Raw genomic sequence first — 15,048 nt, 5'->3', positions numbered from 1 at the left:
GCTGGACCGTCGTCAGGAGCTGATTAATATAAACAGCTCAAAAATGGTAATTTTTCGTCTGGTAATTTAATAGGTTCAGAAAACATACAATATAAAAGAACACAGGACAAAAATGGCTACACGTCCTAGTTTATATAATTCAACACTTTCTCTGGCAGCCATCTTATGAGCTCAATAAGGAAAAAAAAATATTTACAAGTTCAAGTCAGATAAACAGAAACATAATTTTCCACACAAGATTAGGAATGACAAAGTTCCAGGCTGTGCCATTGCTCAAAATAAGAGATGCTTATCGTTTCTTTCCTAGCAAGTATGTTTTGCTTCTTACACAACTGTATTTTATACACTTTCCAACACAAGGCCCACCAAAGCCTTCAAACAAATATTACAGAGCCCCTGCGGTAATAAGGTAGATATTTTTAATAAGGCATGTCCATGAATTAATATTAGAGTGAGGAAATATATTGATCTCATGGTAACTAATTACAGAATGCCCACAAACTAAATAACATGTGTTCTTAATATTTTGTAGGAGCATCATACATGCATTAAAATGTGGCATCTGAGTTATATTGTGTTAAAAAAAAGAGAGGGTATTAAAGTGTAACGGAATGTAAACATGTCAATAATATATTATATAATGTGCAACAGAATGTAAACATTCTGAGTAATGAAATATACGAATAAACATATACTGAGGTAACGACTTGGTAATTCAAGTCTAAAAAAATTAGTTGATGGAGATAATAATAACTTGTGTATATGTAATATGTATGTAAAATATCAAATTAATAAGTAAGTTAGAGGAAATAACAACATAGCACTGTAACAATGTGGATCTTGACTTGTGACCTCAATATAGTAATTCGTGACAATACCTTATTAAAAACAAACATCTTGGTAGATCTGAAGGCTTCAGATCTAAATGCAACACATAAAATACACCCAGGATATCTGCACCTAAAGCCCCACTATCACCACTACTGCTACCTTAGGTGGCTTGCCTATAGCACACAGACAGCAACCCAGCTCAGAGCTCCAGGGCTGGTGTTCATAAGTTACGCACAGGTCAATGATATGGCTCATAATAAGGAGATTACATAAGCATCCGGTGAGGAGAAACAGCCCTCGTGTTCGTCCTCACTCGGGAAAGCATACCACAGTGAGTGGGAGTAGGTGAATACAGCAAAGCTCTGAGCTGGACAGTTGCCCCAAGCCTTGGTTCATCTCCACATGTGGAAGAACAGGCACGTGAAAGACTTATCTACTAATTCTCTAATGTTGTATTGATTGAAGACATCAATACAGTCAGAGCTCAAACACATGTCACTGGTGTAACTAACCAGACAGCAAACCTATGAACTGATTACGTCAGTGTCTTCAGGAACTATGTCATGGCTTCAAGAAAGTTTATGAGTTCTTGGAAAGATTTGGACATGGTATGGAGGGGTTTCAGTGTGTCGAACGTACAAAGGAGTGGTCCAGGTTTAACCCGAAACTCATCAAAATTCTTCCAAGAATCTCTGTAAGTACTAAGAAAGATTATGAGTCCTTGAAAGCCTGGAATCTTGGCTTCGAAACACGCATGAAGGTGGCTTCATATGTGCGGCTAATGGAGTGGGTTACTGCCCTGAGCATTTGAGTTATAGATACTTCAAACTAGAGAAGAACTCTTATGCCCCAAATGTGAACTCTTATGGTTTTTTTAGGAATCTTAGTTAGCCATCAGTCAGTGTTTGAGATCAAATCCTGCTTGTCAGGTTTCCTCATGCTGGGTTACCTGTAGACCTGAACATAGACATGTCTTGCTTCCTTGGGAGTCCATATTTGTGGTGGGTACACATACGCCATCCTTACAGAACAGGAGGAGTGTTTTTAGTAGATCCTCACAAACTACACTGTCCCGTACAGTAACTTGCATAAATACTCACCCCTTTGAACATTTTATAGTGTTAAACACCTGGAACTGAAATGGATTAATTGGAATAATATTGTGAATCTATACAATATGACTACTTTATAATAAAGTGGGGGGAAAACCAATATTGCATAATATAGGCATAATTACAAATAAAAATATAACAGCTGTGATTTACTCAGATTGGTGTGAAACCACTAAATTAGTTCTGGTGCCATTAGTTCTCATCAAAAGTCACATAATTAGTTCTACTCACTGTTGGGAAAATTGCCTACCTGCGGGTTAGGGGACACTGTTGCTCGTTGCATGTGCGGTTATTGAGAGGGCGAGGCAGAGATGCACATAAATAGTCAGGGTAGGCTTCGTTATCAAAAGTGCAGAAGACCAGACGGGACTGGTAACCTGAACAGATGCGTGATATATACAGTAATTCAGGTGATATGTATTAGATGTAGAAATAATGAATCACAGCTCTTATCGTATCTTAACATTTTTGTAATCGAAAAAGGATTTGACTCTGTAATGCTCTGAAACATATGCTCAAATGGTTTTTAAATCTTCTTGCTCAAGTAACACTAACCAGAGCCACATTCCTTGCTGCAGGCAGACCAAGAACCATAGCTCCAGTAGTGGCCTTCTCTGGGGCGGCTGTTGGGCAGGTAATAATCGTACTCGATTCCCTGGTTGGCTTCCTGAGTTATCAGCTGATAGAAGACAAAGAAGGTTCAACAACTCACCCAAATCCATGCTTTGGAAGGTTTGCGGATTCAATTACTTATTATTATTACTGATCTATGCATTACTCTGTGCTTCCCTTATTCAACAGAAGATCTCACCTCGATCACCAAAGGCTCAGTGGTCGGTCCACGTCCGGTGATGGTCTCAGGGGACATTTCACCCTCTGTTCCTCTCTGGTAGTACAGCATAGTGCCTGCGATGGGGGTACTCCGGGAGAATTCGATCACCCAGTGCCCATTAAGGTAGTACTCACCACGGAGGTTCTTAATGGCTGTAAGGGTTCACAATTCGTAAAGAAAACTTATCAACACCAACATTACTACCACTATCCTAATACAATCTTTGAAATAGGGGGTTCACAAGTGTTTTTTAGTTCTAGCTTTCAAAAGGTGTTAAACTTTCCTGAAGAGTGCTGGACTTAAGCTTTTAGCACTACTGATAATTCAATTAAATTTTATCTGTATAAGACTTTTAACCATGGACATTGTCAAAAAGCACCTTCAAAGACATAAAAAAATCAGGATCTCATTTTTAAATTTATAGATGTATTAATTTATCAGTATTACTGCAAGTACTCTCACGATTGCTAGTATAGTGGAATTTATTACTATTAGAACTGCTACTACTTTATCTCTTAAATCTATATATGCAGTGGGGATGCCATCGAGTTGAGGGTTAAAGGTTATTGCCATAACGCAGCTAAATTCCCACACATACTTACCCAAGTAGTTACGAGTTGGTACACGCTCAGTGATACGGACGCTGGTAGCACCAACAGGAATGATAAACATTTGATTGTAACCTAACAGACAGAAATAAATATAGTTCATACCTTTATCACTACAGATCTCTAGTGATTAGGGATGTGTGTATTACCTTTGGGTAGATCCCTCATGGAGAAGGAGTTCCTAATGAGGTGGCAGGACTGCCCGTTCCCTCCACACTGCAGGCATGCATCCTCCTGCTGCCCAGAGTCCAGCATGCTGTCACAGCCTAAACGCTGAGGGCACCGTGAGAACGGAGTAAAGTCTACTGAACTTCAGGAACTTGTGTTTGTGGGTAAATGAACAAAATGACATGGAGTTGGTGTCGAATTGTATTTTCGGACACTCTGTAGTACCCCAAAATGCTTCTGCAAAGAACTGTGACTGTAAATTTCTTAACTCTCTAAACGTGTAAGGGCAAAAACACCTCGTCCAGGCAGGTTGATAACTGTGCTCTAAACTTCTTAATTACCGCCCTAACGGCAGACGTATGCAATTTCAGCCATGCATATTTGTATAGGAATTGCCTGCTTTCAAACAGTCAACACAATTTTGGGCCATTTTGATTGTGCATTCACAAATCTTCCCCATGCTGATGAATGACTAACAGAATCTGGGCTCTGTTCATATTTTTTACCCCACAGTGCAAATCCCCACTGAGAACCACTTACAGTAAGTGTTCACCAAACATTCAAAACACAACACTTGGTGCATTACATTATGGTAAGGGATTATTTTCTTATTTAATGAAACATATTTACTTCCATTGAAGATTTCTGTCCGATTCCTCAGTGTGAGATTAAAGATATTTAAGAATTTCACATTTCTTCATAACCTGTTTAATCCATCTTTAACAAGCATGCCAATAATGACTTCTTTAACTTCTGAATAGAAAACAATGGGTAAGTATTGGGTCATCTATCCTCACCCTACACACTCCTTCCACACAGATATCACTCCTGCCCGGGTGACAGGGTGTGCCGTCCACCACCGAGCTCTTGTGACGGAAATAGAAGTTCTCTCCTTTGGGGATGCAGTTCAGCTCACACTGGTTCTCCGCTGAACACGTCAGACAAAAATGAAAATACAAGAGCAGACACAAGAGGAAGTTGCTGATATTCATGCTTGGAAAAAAGTATTTTTGTTACAATATGGGCTTCATCTTCATCAGGCAGCTGTCACGTCAATTTTATATTCAAACAAAGAAAAACAAAATCCCACAGCATTTAATGTCTTTTGGCTCTTGAGAAGTGAAAATGTTCTCAGCAGGTTTACATTTCTGGAGATGGATATAAACAAAACCCAAAGTTCCCTTAAGCGTTAAAGTACTTTGAGAGACTATTAGAGACACTCGTTCAGAGAACCTCAAAGCTCAGTATATACAGTGACCACCAAAAGTCACATACACACCTCCATAGTAAGGTAACCATTTGTAGAATTTTCCATGAAAATCAGTGCCGTCAAACTGAGAGCACTGCTCCTCTCTGAAATCTCTGGAAGCCTCAGGGCAGTCCTACCAAGAAACATAAGGCATGATCAGAAATAAAACAGGAAGTGTAAAAAAAGAAGAATAGGAAAGTAACCATTAAAATTTACAGAGGCCTAGATACAGTGTTGAAAAGATGAGCTCACTGATGAAGAGGCAGGGGAAATCTGAAGCAGGCAGAGACATGTCTGAATGTACAAGACATGCAGTGGGGACCAAATGACTTACAAGTCCACTTTACTTGAATTTCAGAATTTTTGTATGTCTAGTTTTGTTATAACAACGCCATTTGATCTTACATGAATTTTGATGATTCATGTTACATCAAATCCACTGAGTTTCAGCTGATCATGTGCTTTAATAAAATGGACAAGACCCAAGAAAAAAGGTTAACATGGACAGTATCACAAATTTCCTTACATTTAAATAGGAACCTTGAAATCGTACAGAATATTAAAAATCTTGCAAATTTACTTTATTTGTTTTCTGTTTATTCCCAATTATAAGTGAAAGAAAAATCAGACTTTTGGACATCAGTGTATGTACACATGGGTCAGAAGGGGTCAAGGGAAATATGTAAGGAATATTGTACCTGAATATTGCACGTGCGATAGGATTTATCTGGTCCCACACAACTGCGACCTCCATCAGTCCTGAATGCAGAGAGGTTTCCAGATAAAGCAAAAAAGTTTACATTACAGAATAAACTCTAAATAAGTGACAAATAAACAAGAATGATTGACATTTACTGGTCACTGTTATATACAGTCACCTGTACATGCTAGTGCAACTCCATTAGTAATCACACCCCTTGAACTTTTTTTTTTTTTATAAATGTTTCATTCTGTAAATGGATTTATACTGAGAGAAGGGGTCAATATACATATAGATCAAAAATGAGAACTTCCTAACTGCTTAAATATTCATCCCCATTCTCAAGGTTTTTGCAGAAGTAATGTTATAGACCATGTAAAATAAATTTCATAGACCTGGACTGTGTGTATGTGCCACTGTATTCACGTCTAAGCTGTGGGCTCTCTCTAAACAGGTTAGATTATGTTTCGTAATGACTGGTAGGGTGTGGTATCAGATCCAGGAGACATGCAAATACACACAAAAGGATATCTGTAGCAAGAGGAGAAACCTGGCCTCTAGGATATTACTTTCTTCATACAGGTGGCTAAAATAAAATTGTGTGTGTGCTTGTCTTAGTTATATGATTATAATGCATATAAACTCAATGAGAGCTCAACAACACATGATACTGAACAACACATTGTCGTTAACGTGTAGTCCGGGGCCACTAGGAGTCCATGTTAAATTTAGGAGTAAATGTTTTAATTTAGTCACAATGCTGGGAATCACCACACAGCATTATCAAGGTTATTACAGCTATTTCTGTGTATTGTTAGCGTTAGTTAAAATCTAAAGAAACTTACACTAAACTGTCAATTTGATCAAAACCGTGTTCTCTAAGAGAAAATGAAAAGCTTTATTTATTGTGTTGCATTTATTTGTACTTAAATGTAAAAGATGTAAGAGGCGCTCTTACTAGGACTTATAGATAGGTATTGATATTAAATGGATTCTGATACTGATTCTGATCACAAAAATGCGGAGGTAAGACTGCATAAGAGACACTCTGTGTGTGTGTGTGGGGGGGGGGGGGGTTAAAGTGGAGTTACTAATTTCCCGCTATAGGTTTTGAAATCCCTCTTTCCGTGAATCTTATTTCGAAACCTCTGTATGTGCAGATTGAACAATGCTTCAGTTTGTGACATCTAATATTTGAAAACACACACACACACACACACACACACACACACACACACACGTATTACTGAGCCTAAATCCGAACAGTTATAACTTGATCGGTTGTCAGATCAAATCCCAACTGATAACAATTTTGTAACAGGAAACCAGTTTTACCACAAACATGGCAACGTAACTAGATTCAGGTTTGATGTAGCTTTAAGGTTCATGTCACCATTAATCCTAAAAAGGCAATACCAAATATTTTACAATGTTTCGAGAAGACTTACTGTAATATACACAACTGGAGAGAGGAAGCGAGAGCTGGTTTGACAGACAAGACGACTCCTTTAAAGCACTGTGCTCATCATCAGATGCAAGAGAGGACATGCAAGCTAGATTCCAACCCGGGCAAGATTTATGGGCACAACGCTATGCTGAACCAGCCGTCTCGCACAATCTAACTGCTTTATAATCGCAACATTATAGATTGCAACCGTGCCAACACAATCAATAACAAACTGTTAACGGAGTAACTTTATCTGACTTTAATCTTAGTTCTCAGTTAAACATCTAAAAACCAGACGAGGTTAATGTAATGTCAATGTAATATGCTTAAACTTAATGTCGTCTTTAAATAAACTTGCATTGTTGTTTCTTTTCATTACTAAGGCATTAGGCAATACTTACGGAAAACGCCTGCATTTACTGCCTTACTCCACTTTCAACAGCAGAATAGAGCTCCCGGATACAGACAAGGGATTTGATGATTAAGGATTTTTTTTGTTTTGAAAGCATGCATGAACAGAGAGACTAAAATTAAAAATCTCACGTCTGGCTGCTTTACACTATACACTTATATTTCAAGTCAGCTTGGCTGAAGTGTGCGTTTTTCTCAACAACAACAAAAAAACTGTAATGTGTTTAAAAAAAATCTGTCCTTCAAAACAAATCTGTGCCTGAGGCTGCACTGACACACCCAGGGATCTCTCACTGACACACAAACAGACACTTACAGACACGATGCTGCCAAATTATGTGCAAGCGAGCCGTCTGCTTACCGCTGACTCACACACTGTCTCGTCCTCACCGTTACACCGATGCCGCACGAGCGGCTGCACTCTCCATAAGGTCCCCAATCGGCCCAGTAACCGCCACTCGGCACCTACACCGCAGTCACATTAGATTAGATTGGATTGGATTCAACTTAATTGTCATTGTGCAAGGTACATGTACAGAGCCAATAGATAGCTTATTTACAAGTGTATACAGAAGGCATAGTAATATGTACATATAACTGAATAAGGGTATGACAGATATACTGTACAGTAGCTGTACAAAAGGAATGTCCTTATGAATATATACATCTATATATACATACATACATACATACATACATATACACACACACACAGAATAAACAGAATAAATATGGATGGACATACAGAAGTGTAATGATAGTTTTTGGGTGGTGCCAAGATGCATGATTTTAAAGTGGTGAAAAATAGTGCAAAACAGAAGAAAAGTGACAGTGAAGTAGTGATTGTTTACACCATATCAGCTGTTCAGTGGTGCGTTATGATCAAACGCTTGCATGTAAACTTTTATTCATTTTCTTAAAATCCAAAATGCATTCATTTTCCACATCCACAGCATATGTAGTAATATCACAGTGGTCACAGATTATATTTATAAAGACAATACATTTAAAAAGGGGATATAAATGTGAATCATATGGCCACAAGCTCACACACAAGCCAGAATGCAAGATGAAATTGTGTGAGTACAAGATTAATGGCATGTTAAATCCGATGCCAGAACATTTGGAATATACTTCTAAATTATATTGGAAACTTCTACTATGAGTCACACTAATTTATCATTTCTGATACGTCACTAACAATGTCAGCACTCACCGTAAATACTGGAGCCAAAAGTATCTGCATGGATGCCACGGCCAACAGCAGCTTCATCATTTTACTACAGAAGATGGAGAGTGAATGTCATGTGTTCAACATGAACATAGATGACAAAATCTAAATGTCTACATGAAAATCCAAGTACCTTTTTTTACTTGTTTTTCCCCACGGCTGGTTAATTTGCCATGTACCCAAAATCCTGCAACAAATAAAAAGCAAAAATTAGCAACCTTTTGATTTGTCTTGCAAGGGTTTTACACTGACAATGTCACAAGCAGCATTACATTTAGAATTTGTGGGCTTTGGGCTCTAAAACAAAGCAGGTGATGTCATGAGAACAGAGACGTGCACTGTGGTACTGAACCCAAGACTGCCTTGGAGGTGGTGTGAGTTCGGTTGCACTGGGACTCAGTCACAATTTAGCCAGTGATGAATTTATTACTTTCCAAAACACACACGTACCATGAGTGGCAGTACTGATGTGGGACACAAAAGAGGTGAGATTCCTTATTTAGATATGTGGAGAAAGAATATGCAAGAGCACTTAAACACAGCTCAAAAAAAACAATGCAGACGTTTTGCATTGTTAAGCACAAAATTGAGTAGTCTAGGTTTAACAGCACCGTTGAGTAATGTTTTAAAGTAAGAATGTTTTGTCAGCAATACTTAGAGAATAAGTATTCTTATACTTAAGTGTCCTTCAATTTGCTGCAAATAATAGCGCAAAAAAAATCTATTTAAAAAATGCATAAAAATAAAAAAACAAGGCAAGTCACCAGGGGGGCACGGTGGCTTAGTGGTTAGCACCTCCAGGGTTAGGGGTTCGATTCCCGCCTCCACCTTGTGTGTGTGGAGTTTCTCCGCGTGCCTCGGGGGTTTCCTCTGGGCACTCCGGTTTCCTCCCCTGGTCCAAAGACATGCATGGTAGGTTGATTGGCATCTCTGGAAAATTGTCCGTAGTGTGTGAGTGCGTGAGTGAATGAGAGTGTGTGTGTGCCCTGCGATGGGTTGGCACTCCGTCCAGGGTGTATCCTGCCTTAATGCCTGAGGACGCCTGAGATAGGCACAGGCTCCCCGTGACCCGAGAAGTTTGGATAAGCGGTAGAAAATGAATGAAATGAATGAAGGCAAGTCACGCTGTGATTTCTCCAAGCACGTTTTTGATGATATAAAATGAACAGACATGCACCAGGGTTTGATAGAATCAAGTGAATCTGAAACCAGACCAGTATTGGTGTGGTGCTGGGAACAATCACACCAGGATTCAGACCACAAACGTGCCGAGTGTGAAACTCACCTTAGATCCTTTAATGAATAACCCATGGGCAAAAGTGGCAAAGGAAAAATCCCTGCAGCAGGTTCAGCATGAATAGATTCCAATAGTCCTGGGATGAGCTTTGCTTTAAACCCAATGTGAGAGTATCTCACCAAGTGTTAGTCTGGATAATCAGTGGGATTGTAGCAAGATTCTGATGCCTGTGGTGCTGGTGGTGATATCCTTGCTATATGTATAACATGAATCATTGGCTCCATGGAAAGTACTACATAACTGATATTTTTACATGCAATACACTCTTTTTTCCTTCCGTAGCCCCATAGTTTAACCACCACATGCAAACACACATGTACAGCACACTTCTATTTTGATTAAAGACAGGCGAGAAATTAAATAAAATAACATTAAGTACAAGAAACGCTTTAACGCATTTTGATATCACTTCTGTTCCGTCTCAGGGATCTGCACTGGGGTGTTTGGAGGAATAGCTCCAAGATCTCCCCCAAAGATGTAGAACTGGTGAATGTGAACATCAGTGCATATGCATGATTTCCATTCTTTTCTAAGGTATCATAGCATCTAAGGAGTCCTCATGCCCTGTGGATGGGGGTGGGGTCATTGTAGAAGAGACCACTCCCATCAGGACAGAAAAAGATGATCAGTCACAGTGACTTTGTATTGTATTGACTGGACACAAAGGATGCTAGTAAAAGGTTTCCCATGGGACAACAATGCAACGGGGTTTTCATTCATTCTGACCAGCGCAGCTATAAACAGCCACTGTGACACTGGATACTCCTTCCAAAAATGCTAAATAAACACTTCCTCTCAGAAACAACTTAAATACATTGACACATTTTTCTTGTTCATGTGGAGTATCCCACCTTACAGGTCCCTTTGTTACTTGTTACTACAGTATATATAAGCAAGAGCACTTTAATACAAACATTCATTCATTCATTCATTTTCTACCACTTATCCGAACTACCTTGGGTCACAGGGAGCCTGTGCCTATCTCAGGCGTCATCAGGCATCGAGGCAGGATACACCCTGGATGGAGTGCCAACCAATCGCAGGGCACACACACACACACACTCTCATTCACTCACACACTCACACACTACGGACAATTCTTCCGAATACAAACATGTCTTTTGTATAAAAAAGAAGTGAAAAATTTACTGTAAAGATTAAGTATGAGTTCAAGTTTTAAGTTTGAGTAGCTATTAAGCATTATAAAGTTGAAATGGCTTTTGTTACTCGGGCAGATTGAGAACTGGTTTGTTTTTGCAGGATGCTATTAAGGTGACACACCCCTGTAATAGAGGAGAACGGCGCCTGATTTGCACTTTGGAAAGTAAATTCTTGTACCAAAAGGGAACTGCGATTGGCAAAGCATTAGACATGGCTGGAAGGCACTAGATTAACCTGGCTGATTATTGCACCCACTTGTTATCAAACTTCTTACACCACCATAACTCACCTCTAAGGAAACTTTTATACATAGCACTGAAAACAGCCATCGATTCAAGCACTAGCATTATATAGCTGATTGGACACGAATCTGAGAAAAGACTAAAATGCTAAAACACAGCCAATGAATACACATATTAAGAAAAAAAAAAAGGCAAAGCTTCTTAGAGACAGCTTGGGGAGGTACCCAAGCTGCTGCTGCTGCCAGTGTGTGCATGCAGATGCCTGTCAGCTTTCTTCTAAAGGTGTACTGGCAGTCATTAATATCAGGGCCTTGGAGACATGTTGTTTGGTATTCAGAATTTGTGCATTATGAATATAGCTACTACTACATTTGTAAATCTACTTGCAGTTAGATCCCGAGTGCATAATTCCAGAGCTGGAAGCAATCATACTTGGCACTCAGTCTGCTTTTTGTCGAATAATATCTCAGCTCTGAGCGTCAGGTTGTGTGTGAATACAAGAATTAATTCTGAAAGCTCACAACTCTAACGCTGTTCACTCGATATCTTATGGAACATGCAGTTCTCTGTGTTTTCTGGAATTCCAGACAGCGCTCCCACCCACTAAACACCCAAACACAAAGCAAAAGTATTAAGGACAGTGTCTGCTAAGTGTGTCTTTACCAGAGCAGTCGATAGTGAAAACACACCGTTATGTAGCACTACGGCTGGGGTAGAGGATGAGTGAAAAAGTTTGTACACCCTTACTACCAAAAAAATTATATCTTCCAATTCCTGTGTGATTTCATAGAAATAATTTTCAGAGAATCCTTTCTTATATGATACGTATTTATGTATATATGTTTGTATACTGCATGATAAGGCACTAACAGTGGAATTAATATAAATATAACTAATATATCTCTTGAAATATTTTCAGCCCCCTTTTTTGTGATAGAAATATTCTCTAATAATATGCCCAGCTTTTGCTTTTATAACCACCTCCACCCTCTTTTTTATCCTACAAGCAGCTTTCAGATCCTCTGAGCTGTAACATTCACCCTCTATGAAGGTCATTCTTTTATTGTTTTACTAACTATGAAGCTTCACTCAAAAGGTAATTACTGTCTCATTGTATGCCATTTCAAAGCCATTCTAATATTGAATTCTTTCATATTAAAGGTACATATTAAAGGTAAGGAAAGATACTGTGAGTACTTTTTTAAATGTGCATCCACAACATCAACAAATTAAATCCTTACTCTCGTAACAATGTACTCTAATAAAGTGATTGTCAAAAATATATCAATTTTTTTCACAACTCAATTTAATCTTAGTTTGTAGCTCATAAAGTGTGCTCCTTTTTTTTACTTTAAATGTAAAAAAGAAAATTTCATAAACACATTTCTATATAAGAATTAAAATATCAGGCTCAAAAAAATTATAATATCTTACAGAAATGTGTTTAGAAAATGATTTTTTTTTTTTTTACATTTAAAGGAAAAAAAGTGAGCTACTTTGAGCCTGATATTTTAATTCTTACATATAAATGAGTCTATAAATTTTTCTTTTTTACATTTAAAGAAAAAAGTATCGAATTTTTTTCCTTTAAATGTAAAGAAAGAAATCATTTATAAACACATTTTTATAAGATATTATTAAAAATATATATTTTTAAAGGAAAAAAGTAGCTAAATTTTTTTCCTTTAAAAGTAAAAAAAATTATAAACACAAAATATTTTTTTACATTTAAAGAAAAAAAAGAAAAATGAAATGAAACACATTTCTATAAGATATTATTAAAAAAGAATTTGAGCCTAATATTTTAATTCTTATATAGAAATGTGTTTATAAAATATATGTTTTTACTTTTAAAAATATATAGAAAGTAGCTCACTTTTTTCCCTTAACATGTAAAAAAACATTTTATAAACACAATTCTATATAAAATATTATATATATTTTTTTATATTTAAAGGAAAAAATGTAGCTCTTTTTTCCTTTAAATGTAAAAAAAAAATATTTTATAAACACAATTCTATATAAAATATTATATATAATTTTTTATATTTAAAGGAAAAAATGTAGCTCTTTTTTCCTTTAAATGTAAAAAAAAAATATTTTATAAACACAATTCTATATAAAATATTATATATAATTTTTTTTTTTACATTTAAAGAAAACAAAAGTGAGCTACTTTTTTTCTAGCAAAAAAAAAAAAAAATAAAAACCTTGTTTGCTGAAATCTACTTATTTTGTGTCATTTATTTTGCTTTATACCTACCAGGAGTGGGTTTAAATATAATTCAGTTACAAACAGCACAAATAAAAGGTCAAAAGAATAACAGATTCACTTACAGCTTGGCTTTAGTTTGTTTCCTCCGTCATCTGAGACAGAAGACACAGCTTTTGTTTGCTCCAAAGAAAGCGTAGTGAAAGTTAAACAAACGCATTAAGCGGTCAAACTTACCCTTAGTGAAGTAAATCAGCTTCAGCTCTCAGCGACTCTTTAACTCCACGCCATAAAGGACTAATTGTAGTCGGACTAATTTCACTACTTCAGCACGTCCAACTGACAGAAGTCGGTGCGCGCGCGCGTATGTGTGTGTGCGTGTGTTTGTGCGAGCGCGCGCGCGCGCGCGTGTGTGTGTGTGTGTGTGTGTGTGTGTGTGTGTGTGTGTGTGTGTGTGTGTGTGTGTGTGTGTGTGTGTGTGTGTGCGTGTGCGTGTTTGCCTGAACCGGTGGGATGATGATAAAGCGGTGTTACTCCATACAGATAAAAGGGGCGGGGCGTTAGGGAGAAAAGGCATGGGCTCAATCCCAAAATGGCTCCCCTTTTGTACAAATAGTGAGCAGTATAATATGTAGAAAGCCTTTCATATCGCACATTAAGGAGGAAGTGTTTGGGATGATGGGGTATTATTCAGGGTGTAATTTCCAAGTGAAAAATAGCCTTGAAATTTGATTATTTTTTTTGTTAAAAGGGACTGTGTGTGTGATGCAATTAATTACTGTCAACCATATGCATATATTTTTTTGTATTTATGTATTATTATAATGTAATACAGGGTGGTTTAGTGATAAACATGTTATAGCCTTTGGGGTTGGTGGAGAGAGAGAGAGAGAGAGAGAGAGAGAGAGAGAGAGAGAGAGAGAGAGAGTTTGTGTGTGTGTGTGTGTGTGTGTGTGTGTGTGTGTGTGTGTGTGTGTGTGTGTGTGTGTGTGTGTGCGTGCCTAGTGGCTAATGTGTTGGGCTACCAATCGGGAGGTTGTGAGTTCAATCCCAGGTCCACCAAGCTGTCGCTGTTGGGCTCCTGAGCAAGGCCCTCAACCCTCAATTGCTCAGTTGTATAAACATGAGATAATGTAAGTTGCTCTGGACAAGGGCGTCTGCCAAATGCTGGAAATGTAAATGTGCGTGTGGAGTTTGCATGTGCTTGAAGGGTCCCCACTAAGTCCCTTCAGTCCAAAGACAAATATTGTAGGCTGATTATCATTTCTATGTTGTCCATAGTGTGTGAAAGAGTGTGAGGGTATGTGTGATTGTACCCTGAGATGGGATAGCACCAATAATTTATACTCATGCTATCCCGGCGAATCAGTATCGATGCATTCAGGTATTGATAGATTTTTGTATGTCATTCTGGATAAGGCCAAATGTATGACATCTGCCAAATGTAAATGCAAATGTTTCAGAAAACATATAAACTACAACTAACATCAAAAGAATTTTTAATTATCCAAAAACAATCCAAAAATGCTTTGTATGTATGTATGTAG

At 37.8% G+C, this 15,048-nt stretch overlaps 1 protein-coding gene across 3 annotated transcripts in view; it reads right to left on the bottom strand.

The window, feature by feature from the left end:
• The window catches only part of paplna (papilin a, proteoglycan-like sulfated glycoprotein), a 29,348-nt gene extending 15,433 nt beyond the window's left edge, over nt 1-13,915 (bottom strand). The window contains exons 1-14 of one of the 3 annotated variants that reach the window (XM_047821553.1): nt 13,739-13,915; nt 13,627-13,656; nt 8,724-8,776; nt 8,575-8,640; nt 7,720-7,823; nt 5,499-5,559; nt 4,831-4,933; nt 4,349-4,479; nt 3,533-3,656; nt 3,378-3,458; nt 2,755-2,927; nt 2,499-2,622; nt 2,194-2,320; nt 1,781-1,852 (exon numbers count right to left, since the gene is read on the bottom strand). In XM_047821553.1, coding sequence (XP_047677509.1) covers nt 1,781-1,852; nt 2,194-2,320; nt 2,499-2,622; nt 2,755-2,927; nt 3,378-3,458; nt 3,533-3,656; nt 4,349-4,479; nt 4,831-4,933; nt 5,499-5,559; nt 7,720-7,823; nt 8,575-8,634 — 1,160 coding nt within the window. In that variant the 5' untranslated portion in view covers nt 8,635-8,640; nt 8,724-8,776; nt 13,627-13,656; nt 13,739-13,915. Of the gene's footprint in view, nt 1-1,780; nt 1,853-2,193; nt 2,321-2,498; nt 2,623-2,754; nt 2,928-3,377; nt 3,459-3,532; nt 3,657-4,348; nt 4,480-4,830; nt 4,934-5,498; nt 5,560-7,719; nt 7,824-8,574; nt 8,641-8,722; nt 8,777-13,626; nt 13,657-13,738 lie in introns of all 3 variants that reach the window. The other 2 variants (XM_027172500.2, XM_027172502.2) reach the window with 2 other exon arrangements.
• Between the last annotated feature and the right edge of the window lie 1,133 nt (nt 13,916-15,048).

This window comes from Tachysurus fulvidraco, chromosome 12 (genome assembly GCF_022655615.1).
Source record: "Tachysurus fulvidraco isolate hzauxx_2018 chromosome 12, HZAU_PFXX_2.0, whole genome shotgun sequence".
NCBI classification, from domain to species: Eukaryota; Metazoa; Chordata; class Actinopteri; order Siluriformes; family Bagridae; genus Tachysurus; species Tachysurus fulvidraco.
Note: the sequence above shows the minus strand (reverse complement) of the source record. Positions and strands in the feature narration are given on the sequence as shown.